The 20,530-nt window shown below is 50.6% G+C and overlaps 3 protein-coding genes across 3 annotated transcripts; all 3 read right to left on the bottom strand.

The window, feature by feature from the left end:
- Window positions 1-3,366: 3,366 nt before the first annotated feature.
- Window positions 3,367-5,449, bottom strand: LOC123073531 (fructokinase-2). Its single transcript, XM_044496627.1, has 3 exons — window positions 5,132-5,449; window positions 3,912-4,574; window positions 3,367-3,803 (listed from the first exon to the last, which is right to left on the bottom strand). Exons 1-3 carry the CDS (start codon window positions 5,345-5,347, stop codon window positions 3,669-3,671), a joined length of 1,014 nt encoding a protein of 337 aa, XP_044352562.1. The 5' UTR covers window positions 5,348-5,449; the 3' UTR covers window positions 3,367-3,668.
- A 5,564-nt stretch (window positions 5,450-11,013) lies between these two features.
- On the bottom strand, window positions 11,014-15,824 carry LOC123076720 (dnaJ protein ERDJ7). The gene is made up of 10 exons (XM_044498834.1): window positions 15,595-15,824; window positions 15,452-15,514; window positions 15,289-15,355; window positions 14,397-14,456; window positions 13,453-13,503; window positions 13,282-13,362; window positions 12,915-13,027; window positions 12,429-12,546; window positions 12,153-12,279; window positions 11,014-11,397 (listed from the first exon to the last, which is right to left on the bottom strand). Exons 1-10 carry the CDS (start codon window positions 15,705-15,707, stop codon window positions 11,291-11,293), a joined length of 900 nt encoding a protein of 299 aa, XP_044354769.1. The 5' UTR covers window positions 15,708-15,824; the 3' UTR covers window positions 11,014-11,290.
- A 793-nt stretch (window positions 15,825-16,617) lies between these two features.
- On the bottom strand, window positions 16,618-20,119 carry LOC123076719 (subtilisin-like protease SBT3.10). Its single transcript, XM_044498833.1, has 9 exons — window positions 19,888-20,119; window positions 19,564-19,704; window positions 19,275-19,464; window positions 19,027-19,191; window positions 18,217-18,830; window positions 18,048-18,118; window positions 17,704-17,970; window positions 17,335-17,624; window positions 16,618-17,251 (listed from the first exon to the last, which is right to left on the bottom strand). The coding sequence occupies exons 1-9, from the start codon at window positions 19,987-19,989 to the stop codon at window positions 16,704-16,706; spliced, it is 2,388 nt and encodes a 795-aa protein (XP_044354768.1). The 5' UTR covers window positions 19,990-20,119; the 3' UTR covers window positions 16,618-16,703.
- Between the last annotated feature and the right edge of the window lie 411 nt (window positions 20,120-20,530).

The raw sequence follows: 20,530 nt of genomic DNA, 5'->3' as shown, positions 1-20,530 counted from the left end.
TCTTCGCGTGTCTACGACTGTGGCCGGCGGCCTCCGGGGGCTAGCATGCCGCCAAATCTTGCGTAGGCGGCCTCTCACAAGTCTGGAAGTGTTGTGGCGGGTGCAAACGCCTGGCACGCGTCTCCGGGGTGTGCCCCCCCTCATGAACGGCGCCGCCGTCGGCACCTGGAGGGGGGGAAACGGACGCGTCGGGTCTACACGGAGGGGATCTTGCTGTGGGTCTGGCCCGGATGTTGCTCCAAAGTGTTCCTATGGGCTGACCTAACACAACCGGGTGGATAGGTCCACTGCTCAAAGCCCGTCCGTGCAAAGTCAAAGGGCTAGATCCCGTGGTCAAACGCTACAGGGTTAGGCGGGACGGGGGCCCGGGGGGGTAGCAATGCCACCGAGCGTCGCACCAGGCCCCCATACATGCGGGGTGGTGTGGTGGCATGTCCGAAGAGGCGGCACGCGTCTCCGGGGTGTGCCCCCCCTCACGAACGGCGATGACACGGTAGTAGACGTTCTGCGGTAACGATGCGGCGTGAATATTATTAAATACTCGGAGCGCGATAAAATCATGAGTTTTTTACACGACGCGGGCACATGTGCTGTAGGACTGATGGTAATTTTTCATAATTGTTCGTGATGGAGTAGTATCTGAACAATTCCCTCTACGCGGATTGCTCTTCGCGTGTCTACGACTGTGGCCGGCGGCCTCCGGGGGCTAGCATGCCGCCAAATCTTGCGTAGGCGGCCTCTCACAAGTCTGGAAGTGTTGTGGCGGGTGCAAACGCCCGGCACGCGTCTCCGGGGTGTGCCCCCCTCACGGACGGCGCCGCCGCCGGCACCTGGAGGGGGGAAACGGACGCGTCGGGTCTACACGGAGGGGATCTTGCTGTGGGTCTGGCCCGGATGTTGCTCCAAAGTGTTCCTATGGGCTGACCTACCACAACCGGGTGGATAGGTCCACTGCTCAAAGCCCGTCCGTGCAAAGTCAAAGGGCTAGATCCCGTAGTCAAACGCTACAGGGTTAGGCGGGACGGGGGCCCTGGGGGGTAGCAATGCCACCCGAGCGTCGCACCGGGCCCCCATACATGCCGGGTGGTGTGGTGGCATGTCCGAAGAGGTGGCACGCGTCTCCGGGTGTGCCGCCCCCCCCCCCTCACGAACGGGGATGACTCGGTAGTAGACGTTCTGCGGTCACGATGCGGCGTGAATATTATTAAATAATCGGAGCGCGCTAAAATCATGAGTTTTTTACACGACGCGGGCACATGTGCTGTAGGACTGATGGTAATTTTTCTTAATTGTTCGTGATGGAGTAGTATGTGAACAATTCCCTCTACGCGGATTGCTCTTCGCGTGTCTACGACTGTGGCCGGCGGCCTCGGGGGCTAGCATGCCGCCAAATCTTGCGTAGGCGGCCCCTCACAAGTCTGGAAGTGTTGTGGCGGGTGCAAACGCCCGGCACGCGTCTCCGGGGTGTGCCCCCACTCACGGACGGCGCCGCCGCCGGCACCTGGAGGGGGGAAAGGGACGCGTCGGGTCTACACGGAGGGGATCTTGCTGTGGGTCTGGCCCGGATGTTGCTGCAAAGTGTTCCTATGGGCTGACCTAACACAACCGGGTGGATAGGTCCACTTCTCAAAGCCCGTCCATGCAAAGTCAAAGGGCTAGATCCCGTGGTCAAACGCTACAGGGTTAGGCGGGACGGGGGCCCGGGGGCGGTAGCAATGCCACCCGAGCGTCGCACCAGGTCCCCATACATGTGAGGTGGTGTGGTGGCATGTCCGAAGAGGCGGCACGCGTCTCCGGGGTGTGCCCCCCCCCTCACAAACGGCGATGACACGGTAGTAGACGTTCTGCGGTCACGATGCGGCGTGAATATTATTAAATACTCGGAGCGCGCTAAAATCATGAGTTATTAAATACTCGGAGCACGCGGGCACATGTGGCATGTCCGAAGAGGCGGCACGCGTCTGGGGTTTGGCCCCCTCCAAGTGGCGGCGGCACTACCTTGCGTGCAGGGGGGCACACCGCGGAGCCCAAGACGGGCGTCTACGCATGCGTGAACACTTTCACATATGCATCGAGACCCGTGTGATGTTTCGGTGACATAGCTACACCCCGAATCCCCCCACCAACCAGAATTCCCTCCGTGTCGACAGTTTCCCCCCTCCATGACACGGCGATAGCGACGTTCGTAACGGGGGGCAATCGATATACCATCGGGGTACGTTTTTTTAGATAAGGCATAATTATCTTATGGAAAAACAAAAATTAAAATAAAGTAAAAATAACAAAATAAAGTAAAAATAAAAAATAAAGTAAAATAAATGTATGCCGACGGCAAGGCCGTCGGCATATCTATGCACACACGGAGATGCAGTCCCACGGATCGATGACGTGGCATGGCACACGGATCGATGACGTGGCAGAGCGGCCTATGCCGTAGGCATACCTTTGCCATAGGTAGTATAAAGCAAAATTAAAAATAAAACTAAATAAATATATGCTGCGCACACGAATCGATGACGTGGCAGAGGGGCATGGGCCAGGTCTATGCCGACGGCTATGCCGTAGGCATACCTCTGCCATAGATATGCTGACGGCCGCCGTTACCTCCCGTCGGCGTAGTTTCAACGCCGTCAAACGGTCAGCGCTGACCGGGTAGGTGGGCCCGGGCTATGCCGACGGCCGCGCCTATGTCAACGGTCCCCATAGGCATATTTCGAGCGGTCCCGACGGCCATGTCTATGCCGACGGCCCCGTCGGCATAGATGGATGTATGCCGATGGCTTTTCTACGCCTATGGCCTGTCCTTGGCCGTCGGCATAGGTCCATCTATGTCGACGGGGGCCGTCGGCATAGATGAGGCCGTCGGCGCAAGCAATTATTCTGATAGTGCCACGCGGCCATATTTGAATGCCGTGTGAATAAGAAACCGATGGCCCGCGTCGCTTGCTGCATGTAGTTAGGCCCATGCATGCACGATTGGCTGGTTCATTTTTTTTTTAATGGGAAGGGAATACGGGCGCGTGACTGCGTGAGTTTCCCTGCATGCATGAATAGCTCGTTGATGAGGAAGCGAAAGATCCGGAAATTAATAAATATAGTGGATGCAAAAGAGAAAGAAAAGAAAAGGTAAGAAGAGATCTCCAACTACAAATTGTGCAAAATCATTTCATTGGTGCGAAGGCGTGCCCATGATTTGGTTGGACCTTGTAGAATGATAAGATGGGATTTGTACATCTTGTATCTTGTATAGCAAGTTACCGTAAAATGTTTGTTTCGAATTTTGTTTTCCAGAAGAAAAAAAGTACTCCCTCCTTCCCATAAAATACGATCTTATTAAAACATGCCTGATGCGACCGCCAAGAGGAATAAAATCATTACTGATGATGAAACTAAGAGCAAGAGATAAGTAAACATTGCATTATACGACTAGAAAACAAACTCTACTCTAAGCCAGCAGCACTGTATTTTTCTTTTTCCGAACACAAGTCCATTCATTCAAGGCTCGGATAAATTGCAGGTGAAGGCTACAACAATCAGTAGCCTCCTTAATTATACAGATGCTTGATTTTTATTAAGACTGGCACACGAACTAAACTTAACTCATCCCTAATAAAAATGGAGCTAAACTCTCCTAAGATTCCACCCGGACGTCGCGACACCGAGACGAGCTAGTTGGTGCCCTTGCTGATGAGGTCCAGGGCGGTGGCTGTGGTGGGCAGCGCCGGGATGGCTCCCTTCTTGGTGGTGCAGATGGCCCCGCAAGCGTTTGAGAACTGCAGCACCTCCCTCAGCTTGGCCTCATTCTGACCAATCAAAAGGAAACATCACCATTAGCAACATACTCACTCGTACTAGAATTCAATCAGCTGATAATTAATTCTTTTTATATTGGGGATTAATTAGTTTCTTACGTAGAAGATGGAGTCGTCCTTGGCGACGCTGAGGAGGAGGGATCCAACAAAGGCATCACCGGCACCGGTGGTGTCGACCGTGTTAACAGAGTAGCCTGGCAGGGAGCCCTTGAAGTCCTTGGTGAAGTACCTGCACCCCTTCTCGCCGTCGGTGACGACGAGCAGCTTGAGGCCCTCGAACCAGAGGGAGAGGACATTCTTCTCGTCGTGGGCGTCGCCCTGGGTGAGGAACGCCACCTCCTCGTCGCTCACCTTGATGAAGTCAGCCTCCTTCCAAATGCTCATGATGCCGTCGCGAGCGGCCTGGGCGGAGGGCCAGAGCGGGAGGCGCACATTGGGGTCGTAGGAGCAGAGGATGCCGGCGGACTTGGCGGCACGCATGGCGGCGACGTGGGCGGAGCGGCAAGGCTCGGTGATGAGCGAGATGGAGCCATAGTGGAAGATGCGGGCGCGGCGGATGAGGTCGAGGTTGAGCTCCGCCTCCGTGAGGAGCATGTCGGCGGACGGGTTGCGGTAGAACATGAACTCACGTTCGCCGTTGGACTTGAGGGTGACGAAGGCCAGGGCGGTGCGCGCGTGCTCGTCGAAGAGGCAGCCCTCCGTGTTCACGCCGTTCTGCTTGAGGATGTCCACCAGCATGTGGCCGAACTCGTCGTCGCCAAACTGAAAAAAAAACATCATCATATGATTACAATTTCATGTGTTACTCCCTCTGTATATTTCTTTACGGAGGGAGTAGTTCTCATCTAGACGAGAAATAACTATTGTATGTCTCATTAACTCCTATTATTGATTGCACTGCTCATATGAATATAAACAATTGTTAATAAAAACAATGCATTAGCCTTTGAAAAAATAACATAAAAAGGTTGCCTCTTGTGTTAGAGTGGATTACTGTTAGATTTGGACTGATCGATGACCTGAGATGCAGGTAATAATTGTCTAAGAGACTACGAGATTATATTCAAAGACCAAAAAGAAAGTTGCAGAGGCTTATTGCTCTTGACATCCAATGATATAACTGAGTGATGAAACCGATCAGCGATATGACGCTACTAATAAGGTACTCCAAAATCAGATCAGCGATATTCAAAAACAAGTCAACAGCCTTCGGCATGATCAGATCAGAGCCTACCAAACACCGGATCTAACACGGGCGCCCAAGGGAGAATCATTATGTTATCAGGGATGGCGATTGATCTTGATCCATGAGCGTGTACCTTGCCGACGAAGGCGGAGGAGCCGCCAAGCTTGGAGACGGCGCATGCGACGTTGACGGGTGCGCCTCCGGGCGCCTTGACGAAGCCTCCGGACTCGGCGAGCGAGACGCCGGCCACGTTCGGCACGAAGTCGATTAGCATCTCACCGAAGGAGACGACGAGACCGGGCGCCGCCGCGGCAGCCACGGGAGCAACACCATCACCGAGAGGCGCCATTGAACCTGCCTAACAAACGTGAACGCAAACGCAAGGGAAAGAATCGATCGAGCCTGGGAAGATAGGTGCTGTTGGGTGGACTGAGATTTGGGAGTTGTGAGTCGAGAGGGACGGGCCTTATAAAGGGTTGCGGTTCGGGTCTTGACTTGGCCGAAGGGTCGTAGTTTTCTTATACTAATCCGGTTACAATCCGCTAGTCAGTTCGGGTTTGGATAACTCCTCTTTTTTTTGGGGGAACAAGGGATTGGATAATCATGGCAACCAAGAGTAATTCTTCTGTTCACCAAGGATTTTCCTTAAGTACATAATAAGCATCTCCAATGGTCATCCTCAAATTTACTCCCGCATCCGTCCGTGAATGAAGGGACCAGTCCGCGGACATGGATGCGGGAGGCCGTAACCAATACTGACCGCCTACATTTCAACAACAATTCGAATCAAACGGATGAAATTCGTTCAAACACGACGGAATTCATTCAAGTTCGGTTATAATTTACATAAAAATATCGATATTTCGACCATTTAACAAAAAACAAACTACGAAAAAAATCTAAACCCTATACCGGACAACCACCTCGTACACGTGGCCGCTCTGCCCTGCCGCACCACCGTCGTCGTCTGTGCCGTCGTCGTGGTCCCTTCAGCGGTGGTATGACGCCGAAGGGCCGCGTCAGTCTTGTTCGATGGTTGCATGCCGCTCGCGAAGGAGCCGCTCCGCCTCCTGCTGCGCCGTGCGGAGGGCCGCCGCGGCCACTGCCGACGTAGCCTTCGAAGCCCTGGTGGCGGGCTTGCCACGGCCGGCGTTGGTGGAGTGGTATATATAAATCATTTTTTTAGGTTTTAATTTTATTTTTTAAATCTGATTTATCTAAACTTCAACATACATAAATTATATATCGTTTTTTGATGCTTCAATGGCATTGCTACCCCCCCCCCCCAAGTCCGGCCCGACGCAGTCGTTTCCCCCCTCCAAGTGTTGGCGGCATCGTCGTCCATGAGGGGGGACCAAAATCCGGAGCCGCGTGCTGCCTCTTCAGACCTACCACCACACTTTAAGGCATGTATGAGGACCCGATGCGACGTTCCGGTGGCATTGCTACCCCCCCCCCCCAACGCCCCCAAGGCCCCGTCCCGCTTAACCCTAGAGTAGTTGACCAGGAGATCTAAACCTTTGACTTTCACCGGACGGGCTTTGACCACTGGACCTTTTCACCTGATTGTGATAGGTCAGCCCATAGGAACACGTCGGAAAAAGGTCCGGGCCAAACCCACTTCAAGATTCCCTCCGTGGTGACCCGACGTGGCCGTTTCCCCCTTCCAAATGCCGGTGGCGGCGCCGTCTATGAAGGGGGCACACTCTGTAGCCACGTGCCGGGTGTTTGCACCCGCCACCACACTTCCAGACGTGTAAGATGTCCCAGCGCAAGATTTGGTGGCATAGCTAGCCCCCGAAAGCCAACGGCCGGCCTAACCCTGGACCAGTTGACCATGAGATCTATGCCTTTGACTTTAGCCAGACGGGCTTTGACCAATGGTCTTTTTCACCTGGCTATGCTAGGCCGGCCCATGGGAACACTTCATAACAATGTTTGGGCCCAACCCACAGCAAGATTCCCTTTGTATCGGCCCGACGCAGCCGTTCCCCCCTCCAAGTGCCGGCGGGAGCGCCGTCCATGAGGGGGGACCACACCCAGGAGCCACGTGCTCCCTCTTAAGACATGCCACCACACCTTAAGGCATGTATGAGGACCCGGTGCGGCGCTCCGGTGGCATTGCTAGCCCCCCAAGGCTCCATCCCGCCTAACCCTGGAGTAGTTGATCAGGAGATCTAACCATTTGACTTTCACCGGACAGGCTTTGACCAATGGACCTTTTCACCTGGTTGTGACAGGCCAGACCATAGGAACACGTCGGAATAAGGTCTCAGCCAAACCCACCGCAAGATTCCCTCTGTGTCGACACGACGTGGCCGTTTCCCCCTTCCAAGTGCCCGCGGCAGCACCGTCTATGAAGGGGGGCACACTCCAGAGCCACGTGTCGGGTCTTTGCACCCGCCACCACACTTCCAGACGTATAAGATGTCCCAGCACAAGATTTGGCGGCATAGCTAGCCCCCGAAAGCCATCGGCCGGCCTAACCCTGGACAAGTTAACCAGGAGATCTACGCCTTTGACTTTTGCAAGACGGGCTTTGACCAATGGACTTTTTCACCTGGTTGTGTTAGGCCGGCCCATGGGAACACTCCAGGACAATGTGTGGGCCCAACCTACAGCAAGATTCCCTCCTTGTCGACCTAACGCAGTCGTTTCCCTCCTCCAAGTGCCGGTGGCAGCGCCGTCCATGAGCGGGACCACACCCCGGAGCCGCGTGCTGCCTCTTCAGACGTGCCACCACCACAACCAGACCGAGTCAAGCTCGCATGCCGCCACATCCATGGCCAGCATCGTCGATCCGTCTGCAGCATAGCAGCAACACGGGCGCCTACACGGATCAACGCCACAATGGAGCCATAGGAAGAAGAGCACTAATGTGACGGAAACCAACGCGGACTAGGTCGGCTCCCGGACCCTGCACTCCGACGGACGCCACCCACCACCACCGACCAGATTCAACCCTGAGGCCCCAGGACATCCGCGCCACCCCCACACCAGCCCCCCAAAGGTCCAGCATCCAAAGAGCACGCCACCGCCGGAACCACCAGATCCGCGCCACCGGCCGACCCCTACCTCCAAATCCGGCTGGAACCACGCCACCTCCCGGGTCAGGAGCTCCGCAACCGTTGTGCCATACTCGGGAAGCAGAGCACCGGCGCGCAACCACTAGCCGGACGCGCCGCCGCATCACGCCCCCGCCGCCGCGCTACTGCGCCCCGCGGGCGCCCAGCGATGCCACCCGAGATCGCCGCCCCGCGCCAACCTTCCACGGGCAAAGGAGGAGGAAGGGCCCCGCCGCCGCACTATCCGGGCTTTGCCCGTCAGTGCTAGCCGACGGCAGCGGGGAGGAGGAAAAGGAGGCGGGGCCGAGGGCCTGGTGGCTAGGGTTTCCCCACCGGCACATCGCGGGAGGGGGGAGGGGGGAGACGGGTAGTTGTCTGCCAGAAGTCTTCGATTTCTGGCAGTAGCTACCGACGGCCACCGCCGAGCAAGTCCCGGCATGGTCCACAACCAGACCGAGTCAAGCTCGCACGCCGCCACATCCATGGCCAGCACCATCGATCCGTCTGCAGCATAGCAGCAACACGGGCGCCTACTCGGATCGATGCCACAATGGAGCCGCAGGAAAAAGAGCACTAATGCAAGGGAAACCAATGCGGACTAGGTCGGCTCCCGGACCCTGCACTCCGACGGACGCCATCTACCGCCACCGACCAGATTCAGCCCCGAGGCTCCAGGACATCTGCGCCAACCCCCACACTAGCCCCACCCCCCAAGGGCCAGCATCCAGAGAGCACGCCACAGCTGGAACCACCAGATCCGCGCCACCGGCCGACCCCCACCTCTAGATCCGGCTGGATCCGGTCGGTAGGCCGACCGCGCGCCACCTCCCGGGTCAGGAGCTCCGCAGCCGCCGTGCCATGCTTGGGAAAGCAGAGCACCGGCGCGCAGCCACTAGCCAGACGCGCCGCCGCATCACGCCCCCGCCGCCGCGACGCTGGGCCCTGCGGCTGCCTAGCGATGCCACCCAAGATCGCCGCCCCGCGCTATCCTTCCACGGGCAGAGGAGGAGGAAGGGCCCCGCTGCCGCCGCACCATCCTGGCTTTGCCCGTCAGCGCCTGCCGACGACGGCGGGGAGGAGGAGAGGGAGGCGGGGCCGAGGGCCTGGCGGCTAGGGTTTCTCCACCGGCGCGTCGCGGGAGGAGGGAAGGGGGAGAGGGGTCGATGTTTGCAAGAAGTCTCCGACTTCTGGCAGTAGCTGCCGACGGCCACCATCTAGCAAGTCCCGGCATGGTCCACAACCAGACCGAGTCAAGCTCGCACGCCGCCATATCCATGGCCAGCACCGTCGATCCGTCCGCAACATAGCAGCAACACGGGCGCCTACACGGATCGATGCCACAATGGAGCCACGGGAAGAAGAGCATTAATGCGAGGGAAACCAACGCGGACTAGGTCGGCTCCCGGACCCTGCACTCCGACGGACGCCATCCATCTCCACCGACTAGATTCAGCCCCGAGGCCCCAGGACATCCGCGCCACCCCCACACCAGCCCAACCCCCCAAGGGCCAACATCCAGAGAGCACGCCACAGCCGGAACCACCAGATCCGCGCAACCGGCCGACCCCCACCTCCTGATCCGGCTGGATCCGATCGGTAGGCCGACCGCGCACCACCTCCCGGGTCAGGAGCTCCGCAGCCGTCATGCCACGCTCGGGAAGCAGAGCACCGGCGCGCAGCCACCAGCCGCCGCATCACGCCCCCGCCGTCGGGCCCCGCGGACGCCCAGCGCTGCCACCCGAGATCGCCGCCCCGCGCCGGCCTTCCACGGGCAGAGGAGGAGGAAGGGCCCCGCCGCCACCGCGCCATCCGGGCTTTGCCCGTCAGCGCCTGCCGGCGGCGGCGGGGAGGAGGAGAGGGAGGCAGGGCATGTTCTCACCATGCAAATTCTATAGGCTAAGAATGTGTATAGAACATTGTCGAAGATGCAAGGATGACACTGACCTGCTGTAATCTTAATAAGAGGAGTCTGCTCTGCCAATTGCAAATTATGTATTACGATGATATGAAATGATATGCACCTATCTTGTCAGAGGAAGTAAGTACGAAATAGTTTAAAAGTTCGTTCGATTATTCAGTACTCCATACAGAAGTCACTAGTTCTCCTCAATGAATTGAATTACTGAATCTGAGATTTTGGTAAGATCATTGGTAGCATGCTAAACTCCGGACAAGAAAATGGACATTTAATCCCTCTTCTATTCTGCAGAAACATCGTCATTTAGCTTCCATTTAAGCTTGTCCATTTTTTGCCCTGACTAGCAGGAGGACAGAGCAGTAGCTGTAACATTCTGAACCATGTCAATCTTCCACTAAAAAAAAGGAAGCATCTCCACATTTGAATTTTCCATTCCATATGAAATCCCTGCAGACTTCATGTTTTTAAATGGGGATGGCTGTGTGCCTGTGTGTTTTATATAATCTCTACTTGAGGCCCATCACTGCCAGTTTTCTCTATACATTACCTTTGAGGAGATTTTATTTACACACAGAATATGATTTTTTTTTCTATTTACGGAGCGTTTGTGAATTATTTGTAATATTCTGTAAAGATGTCACGATCTGAACCCACCCAAAAATTATGCATTATCTGAAAATAGCACCGCCATCTGCGCAGTTTGCAATTGGCGAGTTGTATTTTCCATGACATGAACTTGCAGTTACTTCCACGGTTCGCAGGAGTTGAGATAGATGCTACGCTTGGCATCAGTTACATAGGTGATGCAACGACGGCGGTGAAAGTCTGAGTAGTGTTGCAGGGCTTCAAGACTGAGATCTGGTCGTCAAAGCACCGGACTAAATTTCCAGCGGTGAAAATGAGGCGTGTTGCAGCAATATGCCAATCTTGCCACACCAAGAACCAATTTCCCACAAAAACAAATATCTAGACCATCTCCAGAAAATCATAGCAATAGAGAACATGATAATCGTAGACGAGAAAGGAGACATGTAAACAGCATCAAAGTAGATATATCTATAGAATCCAAATAGACGTAAGAAATGTTATCATTACTACATAACTCCTCCACGGTGTACGATATGGTAAAAGAATCCCCTGTATCTTATGTTTCTTCAGTATCAATGTCCCATGTTTATGGGTCGACGAACCCAGGCCTGACTCATGTATGCCTTCCCTTTCCACTCGGTATGTAGTTATCCTCCTAAAATGACATGCTGTTAAACAGCCTCATCTCGTAATCTTCAGTCAAAATTGGGCTGTCAACAGGCTATCTTCTACGCTGCTTCGATCCTCTTCTCGCCTCCGCTATGTGCCTCTCCATGTTGGCCTTTTCCCAGAGGCGTTTCATGACGAGATCCTCTTTCGTAAACTCATCTGAAACACACAAATATATGATCATCTGTAAGCACTAATGGATTCAACTCTAAGTTAACGGTGCACTTGCTCAGTGACACAGCAAATAACTTGTGACAACGAAAATAACATTGGTAGCTGCGCATTACTGTATGGTTCAACCAGCAACTCCTCAGTTCAACCAGTGGGACATTGGCAGTACTTTACTGATACAACTACAACTACACTGCCAGAATACAATGAATGGATGGATAGTCCTTCAAGCATCTGCGTTCGTGTTGAACATCGAACTGGACATGCTACCACAACTCTTATACATGTCTGACAGGCACATTACATGTACCTACTCATGCCAGACTCCATGTTCATACAAGTGTCACCTTGTCCTGTAGTGCCATTGGGTGTCCTGGTTGTAACCAGCCTACTCATGGTTCTAAATAACATTGTCTTTCTATCAATGCATCGAGGTTCAAAGTTTTTTTGTGTTTTCTCTAGAAAAAAAATAGGTGCACTTCTTTTGACAATTCAATTTTTTTTACCACTTGGTGTACATCTTACTTGGATTAGTTACTCTCATAACTTAAAACAAATATCTAGTACAATATTTTATAGCTCATATCTGAAAATTGGACGGAATCTGGTACAAAATCACAAAGATGATTGGAAAGGAAAAGGCACAATATTTCACAATCCCAAGAGAAAGCTGACCAAGAAGTAAATACGGTATGACAAAATACTATGGTCAAAACACATCAACAAATGAGAGTGGTAATTACCAATATTTTGCCATGTGTTAGCAGGCATCCTAAGGGATGTCCGAGTCAAATAGCAAGCATCCTCCCATGCATACGGTGATTTCTTTACCCGGTATCTCCAAAACCAACAAATTTGCCAAATAAGCAGCTGCCAAGAAAAAAAAACAGTATACAATTAACTTCCACATGCGTCCAGTAAACTTTCAAACCTCATGCAGCTATTTACAAGGAGTTGAAACCTTAGGTGCACCATTTAGAATTTACTCTGTTCAAGACAGTCTACCAGAGATGAACTACCTTGCCAATTAAGTAAGGCAGAAGTATCAGTTGGACACCACAAAGATTCCACACAGAAGGTTTCTGAACTCCCTGAATTTGCAAGTCGACTTCATTTCTAAGCTCATCTTCAACCTTTCTGCATGAGCAACAACACTAGTATGGTCAGTCACAGTAAGCCAACACAAGTGACATGCGGCAAAATGGTTAATAAGGAAATTGTATCATTAATAGTATTAAAAAAAGGAAAGCCTACTTGTAACAGAATGTGTCTTTCTAAACAATTTAGTTTCTGAAAGGATAAACAACCTAAACAGGCAACAGAGTCTATCAAGGTTGCTCAAATATTTCCAACCGCATGTACACAATACACTGGTGCCCAAACTTTAAGATCTCATTTGAATGTAAACTACAGATGGAACTGGGCAGTGCAAACCAAAGCAGCCTTCAAATTCTCAGATAGAAAATTTCAGCCCAAAATTCAAACTTATTAGATGTCATTCTTACTTATCCATCGGCTTGTTGCCCTTTTTTTTGCTTGAAATTCCTCCTGTTCGCTCAAACTCCAATGCTTTTAACCTATTTCTGTAGGCAGGAGTTTGCTTCACACTTTCGATGGCCTGCAGCAACAAATGCAGCACACTTTCAATGTGTGTTGTTGTTAACAAAAACATAAGATATATTGTTATGCTAAAATGTGTAGTCATATTTCTATCACATAAATGCAGAAAATAATACATAATCTTATGTTTATGCTGACATTCAATGACATAGCAAAATGTTTATGTTGATCATTTGGTTCATAAACAGCCAGTCAGAACAGCAGACTAAAATCCCACAACCTTGCTTTTGCCTTTCTGTTCCATATACATACCTGACTGTACGATGTCAACTGGTTTATGTATTGGAATGCTGACACAATTAAAAGAAGGCCAATCAACACAGAACGAGTATCCTATCAAGAACAAGAGGAGAGTTAGCTGCAGTAGTATATGAATGATGCAGAGCATTGCTATTAAGCATATCATTGATAGAGAAAACTAACCGTTTTATATCCGTAGTAGGCCCTATAGTATTGAGCAGTGTTGTAGAAGAACTGAAATGAGGTCAACAAGTAGCACCCGCAGATGGAATCAGTATTTAACAGTGCTCAGTTGAAAGGAAGAGCCGACCAGGCGGCCAAAAGAATGTCATTAACTTATCATACTATCTAATACGGAAAACTTGTCTGGTTCTATCAAACGAGCTACTATGAATAGCCATGGTGTGGGTATCTGACGGAAGATATTTGTATAAATGCATTATTTTCAATGTTAGCCTATTTTAGCATCATGCTCACATGTACAACTTTTGTTTCATGTGTGTTGTCTTTTTCCCATCTAAACTCTGCATAACCAAACAAATGGACTTTCTCACAGTAAACAAGAAGGCAGAAGGTAAATTTTGCAGCCACGCAACGCACCAATAAGAATGTAAGAATATATGCTTCATGCTGTGGAATGCCTACTGATTAGTATCTATCTGTCATGTGATACAGTCTACTCTTCACAAGTTCACAGATATTTCTCATGTGGAAGTACCAACATTCATTCGTTTTGCACATTCCAAGACGGAATGTGGAATGTCAACCATGTATTTAGTTTTCATCTATAATATTAGTTCTTGCCTTCTTGGATTTCAGGAGATCCCCTATTTGATGAATCGAAAGTAAAAATTCATGGGATTTAAGGTCAGAAATAACTTCCGAGTCCCATTTAGGGGAATAACAAAATCTGTGCTGGTCCACAAATCAAATTGAAAAGTATTCACTAGATACTTTCTCTTCTAATAATTTTTTCCTTAGCATCATGTGTGTACAGATAGACTATACATACCAAATGACTAATGGCCATGAAGCCAAATCTAACAAAAAGTAACCAGATAAAAATAAGGTAGATAAACAGGAAACAATTTGGCATGCTGAAGCCACACAAGGGAATGAAGGTTTACCTCCTCTGGATGTGCAACAGCATAGTCATATTTCTCCCTAGTTTCTTCATCTTTTAGTATCTGACAAATAAAAATGTAGACACGCTCAAGAACCAAACAGAAACTGGAAGTGCCATATTATTAGGAAAATAGCTGTCCTGTTGAACAGGTCAGATGAAAACAGCAGTCACCACAACATCAATGTGCTCCATGAAATGAAACTCTTCCTATGTTTCATAGCCTAAATGATGAAATAGCTCAACTTTGTCATGCACGACAAACAATAATTCAGTTCACTGCACACTACAAATTCCATGTGGGAACTGCAAACTTTAGAGTGGAACTACCTATCAGAGGGCATGATTAAATAAGAAAAATGCCGTGGCAAAAATTGCAGCGGGCTCCAAGCCTCCAACTACATGCTTGACAGCCTAAACTAGTGTACACAACCTCGCCGTCGCATGCCAGGCAGCCATTAGAGCAGCTGGTTTCACAGCAGCAACTGTGTCAATTGTTCTTCCATAAGAGATGGTGGCAAGGGGGGAAAAAGCGGTAGGCATTAATAGTGTGTCCTGCCACTGCCTAGTGACTATCTCGCCTAAGCGCACGCCAAGCACGACTAAGCACTAGGCGTTATGTTGTCGGCTAGCGCCTTGGCACGCTGAAGTGCACGCATAGCGCTGTGTTCCATTTTCACTCTGGTAGCCGCTGCACTGAATTGTGAAACAATAATGAGTAAATTCTGCAAATATACCGGCGGCCGCACGAAAAGGCCGTGCGCAATTCGCAGCAACTGAATACATGGAATCTGACCAACAGATCTTGGGTACATAATAAGCAGTTGAGCCATTAGAAGCAGGAGATGCAGAGCTGTAAATAAGGGAACAAAAGGAGGTCCAGGGCAGATAGACACCTCGTAGGCATTGGCGACCTTGACGAAGAGCGCGCGCGACTCCGGGTCGGGGTTCTTGTCCGGGTGGCTGCACAGCACAACAAATCCCCAAGAAATGGGTCAGGGATCTGGCCCGGGCGCAAGAACGGAGGCGGGCAGGAAGGGGAGGGGAGAAAAAGCTCACTGTTTGAGGGAGAGCTTGTAGTAGGCCTTCTTGATCTCCGACGCGTTGGCGTCCTGCTTCACCCTGCGCACGCGAGCACCCGTGAGACGGCGGCCGGGCGGAGGAAGAAGCGAGAAGGGGGTGGGGAGGGGACGGGGGGTTACCCGAGGAGGTCGTAGCAGTCGTCCTCGTCGCAGTAGATGGCGTCGGCGGCCGGGACGAGGAGGGCGACGGCGAGGAGGAGGATGAGGACGGGGAGGGGGGCGGCGGCGGCCATGGACGGCGGCGGATCTGCGTCGCCGTCAGAGGGGAGAGCCGAGATCTATCGGCTCGGTCAGACCTGTCCTCGGGAAGAAAGAAAGAAAGATGGAGAAGCTCATGGAAAAAACATTCCTCTTCCACTTTTTCTATTTTCTGCTTTAGCTAGTTTTATTTATATGTTTTTTCGAAACAAATTTGTTTTGAAACACATATTTGCCGCACTACGAAATTTTAGGCACTGGTAAAAATTTGGCTCCATTACAAAAATGTTTGGATTTGGCGGTTTTTTTAGTCAGTGCCCGTGTCGGCTCCATAGGGTCCAGGTTCTTGCAAATGGGAATCATAATCCGAACTGAGTGTAGCTCGGACGGTTAGATTCCTTGAAGTTCACGTCCTAGACTTGATATTGGCGCTCGTATTTACCTGGGTTTATTTCAGGCTTTTGGCGGGAGGAGACATCCCGTCGATTACGAGGCGCCTGTGGTGACTTCGTAAATGTCAGGACGCCGAGTATCCTGCAAGTGCTCATAGAGATAGGGTGTGCGTGTGTTCATAAAGGAGAGTATACATATGTGTATGTGAGCTTCTACAACTGCACTGTGTTAAAAAAAGATTTTTTTTTTCTTAAAAAATGGGGAAATCGTAGCATTGATGAAATCCTGATGCTTGAATGTGGGGCAAAGTGCCACAATACAAGTCAAACATACCTCACACTACCATAGTGCCGCAAAAACATGGTGTTTGGAGTGGGATCTACTCGATTGTTTCTTTTTTCTTAATATCTTTTGTGTGTGCCTCCATGGACTTCAATCCGGAACTTTGCTTGGCATCCGACTATTTACAAATCCGGAATGCCCGCATTTGTATTTTAATTATACAGTTCACATACGATTTCTTGCATAACAGAAAAAGGCCTCGGGCCATTATAGAGAATATGCATCCATTTGTTTTCTTATTTATGCTAGTATTGATTAAGAGCGCAATTTCCTATACATATATTCCACTGGAAAACTTATGCAACATCTGCATAGAAATCTTGAATCGTCATTCGGGCCGCAACAGGAATCCTCACCGTTTTCTGGTCCTTCCGCCAAGTAATGCTGCCAAAGGTGTAGTCCCCTTGCAGCCTCCACATAGGCGCCAACTTCACCTTAAATGAATGGACTCTGTCCGTGGTGTTGAACACGAGCACCGTCGGCTCGACCTCCATCATGACTCCAGCTGGGCTCTGGACTTCTGCGTGGTACACAGAGTCGGCCTCGCCGACATTCGTCACCGTCCTCCACACAGTGACCGGGCGCCTCAACTCAGACACCGCGATGGAGGGTAGGTTTAGGTGGTACGCCGGTAGCATTGTCGCGTCACAACTCACATTCGTCCTCCTGACAATGGTGCACCCGAAGAATTTGTTGTAGTCACGGGGATCGATGTCGTAAACCAAGCCGGGATCGGCTGCACCAGTGGGGTTAATGTTGCCACTTCCATAGTCAAATGGGTCAGCGGTCTTCCGGGGCAACCCTTCTGCCAGTATCGGCATGCCTCGCTTGTCCGTTACACGGGCTTCATCACCATGCAAGAAAAATGATGAACTAGGACTGTTCTAACTCTGCACAATTATGGTTGGTATCTGGTGCGCTTTTTACCTGTGGTGATGATGGCAGATTTTATCGCGGCAGGAGACCAGTCTTGGTGCAAAGCTTTCAGTAGCGCGACGATTCCTGCTACATGTGGGGCCGCCATCGATGTCCCGGAATACATTACATAGGAATCTCCCACCGCCGCCAAGATGTTGGCTCCGGGCGCGGCTATGTCAGGCTTGATAATGTCGGCGTAATCACGCGATGGACCTCTCGAAGAAAACGATGCCACTTTAGCCTCCGGTATCTCTTTCCCGGTAACGGTGTGTGCTGGTTCGATCTTTGCCACTGGAGAGCTGCTTACAAGACAAGAAAGGTTCTCTCCATTAATCACAAGGGTTTGTTTGATGGAACTCACTGCATAAAACTGTGTACCTGGCAGCGCCTACGTATTTGATGATCTTCTCCCCAGTGTCAAGGTCCACGAGAACGCAGGCAATGCCTTGGCAAGCAACTGATGCTGTCACGGTTAAAAGATCCGTCGTATATTGGGCGAAAATGAGACCAGATCCCCCGCCATTCCGGACGTATTGTGACGCATACTCAAAAGTACTCACTGGTGTGCGTGCATCATCTGGCAACGGTAAGCAGAAAAGGATTATCCCTCTCACGTCTGTGCCATTGAGTGTATCCGCGGTACACCTAAAAATGCAAAGTGAAGTTGGGTTTAGAATTGCCAGGCTGATTCAAAGAACCAACATATAGCTTAATTTACTTACCCTTGACCAACTAAAAGACCTGCAAAACTGCTCCCGGACGAGTTTTTTGCTTGGTAATATAGAGATTGTCCCTGCGAAACATGGCGCCTAGAGTTAGTTTGCAGAAGATTGTGTACACTCTCTTGTGGTGGTATGCTTATTTTTCCCCATTAATTTTGTAGGTATGTACCACTATTTGTTGCTTGTTTCCCAGCGTGATCACCGTGGGAAATGACCGATCAACCTTGCTTGCCGCCACGGTGATGACCCACGGCGAAATATTCCCCACTGTTTGTGGCCTAGGTCCATCGTTGCCGGCCGCGTACACCACGGTGATCCCCTTTTGAACCGCGTGTAGGGCACCGAAGGCAACCTGCCCCCGGCCACCGATGGAGAGCGACAACACGTCCACTCCATCGTGGATCGCATCGTCAATGGCGGCTAGCACACTCGCCGTACTAAAAGAGCCAGAACCCCAGCCTGACTTGTACACCGCAATGCGAGCACGCGGCGCACCTCCTCTTGCAACCCCCTCGGCAAGGCCATTGAAGCTAGCCGCCTCCACAATCGAGCCTGCTGCAGTGGACGCACAGTGTGTACCATGGCCGTTGCGGTCGCGAGGCGAGAGCGTGTCTGCCTTGAGGTGTTTGTCGAGCACACCGGCGGTGTAGAAGCGAGCGCCGATGATCTTGCGGGTGCAGTTGTTGCTGCCCCAGTCTGGCCCTAGTTGGCACTTCCCTTTCCACCTTGACGGTATTGGCCCATACCCTTCATCGCTGAAGCTTCTCGACTCCGGCCATATCCCTGATTAGCGAGTTTGTATAAGAAATGATGCCAAATTAAAATTGGGGTGACCATCTCTATCGACTTGAAAAATCAATTGTTGATGATAGCCATCACGATCAAGACTACTTATCTCTTTCCCCTAAAGAAAGAGACTTCTTATCTCTTTTGCAATTGGTCCTCTAAAAAAATTGCAACATTTAATTAGAATACTAACCGGTGTCAACCACCCCGATGATTACATCCTCTCCATAGTTGCTTCCCTTGAGTAGCCCACTGCTAGTACCGGTCATCTGGTAGTTGAGTCCAAGAAAGTCCCAACTTCGCGTGGTGGCCGTCGTGTGAATTTTGTTCTTTTCGACGCTGATGACCTCCGGAACCTCTGCACACATGCCTCACATATACTATGATGCAAGTGAAACAGCGAGATTTATAATTAGGTTAGATGGTTACGACGCTGCCGACCTGCAAGTTGTTTTGCTTGCTCCGGTGTGAGCATGGCGGCGAAGCCTGAGAAGCCGTGCTTGTAGTTGTATGCAACCGAAGCTATAGATTCTTCCTTGCTTCCAAGAAGAGTGGTGAGCATATCATGGTGCGAAGCGACGACATGGTCGGGGTGGTCATGCTTTACTTCGCCCAGGTAAACTATGTAGAGCTAAATAAAACAGATTCATGCATACATGCACATGGAGAGAGAGGGTTAGCTTGTATGGAACTAGCGCCACTGTTAATTAATTAACTAAACGGAAATTACCTCGTATGAAGAGGGTTCTCTCTTTGCCGTGCTGGTCTTCGTTGGTTGGTCCCAGCAATTAGGATGAAAATCCTTGTCTAGGCTATCTCGGGCCGAACATGATGGCGCTATGAGGGTGTTCATCCCTTCTTCAAGGTGTTGCTGTGGAACAAGTTGATTTAGTGGTGGGTCTTAAATTTCATATCTTATAATGGTTTGTTCGTGATTGTCTTCATTATGCACTCTACTAAATAATCAAAAAAAAATATTTGTATGCATCAAAATGATGCAGAGGCAGGGGGTTCAACCTCCTTTACAAAAGAAGAAGAAGAAGAAACAAATTACCTCGTGAGATGATCCTCCCTGTACTCTGCATAACAGCATGCAAAGGCAAAGTTGTAGCACCGAAGCTATGCGTGAGCGCCGAGAGGAAGAAGAGAAACCCATTGTTTTAGCTATTGGTTCTCACGCGCACTGTGATGGGTCTCATCGCTGCTATGGAGGGATCGTACTTATAGTAGACACCGTGGTGCGTAGAAATGTTGCTTTAGTTGAATTTGTCCAGATTGAACTTTGGTCTTTCAGTTCAGACTTTTCTCCGGCAGAAAGTTATTAATGCTCGAATAGTCCGACTTTTCTTCATCTGAATTATTTGCAGCCTCTTTCGCAGACAAAATATGAGCATGAGCATCAAGAAGGTGACCACACGGTGTCCCCGGCGTCAATTATACGCTCATAATGGCCAAGAGACTTTTTCTCTATCTGAAGGTTATGGATCTTTGAAAGGTTCGAGTCTCCGTTATCTAGATTTCTGGTTGAGCAAAGCACGGGCTCATGTAAATATATATAGATATGAGATGGTAGATGTGAGATGCGAGTGTGCATGCGTCTGGTGAGGTTTTTGTCACTGTACCAGTAGTAACGAGTTGATGGGCAACATATAAGTATGGTGGTCCAGTAATAGAACTACGGTTGTCCAATGGTAGAA

The sequence above is a fragment of the Triticum aestivum genome, chromosome 3D (assembly GCF_018294505.1).
Source record: "Triticum aestivum cultivar Chinese Spring chromosome 3D, IWGSC CS RefSeq v2.1, whole genome shotgun sequence".
In the NCBI taxonomy this organism is placed as follows: domain Eukaryota; kingdom Viridiplantae; phylum Streptophyta; class Magnoliopsida; order Poales; family Poaceae; genus Triticum; species Triticum aestivum.
The sequence above is the reverse complement of the archived record's forward strand: the minus strand, read 5'-3'. Positions and strand labels throughout refer to the sequence as shown.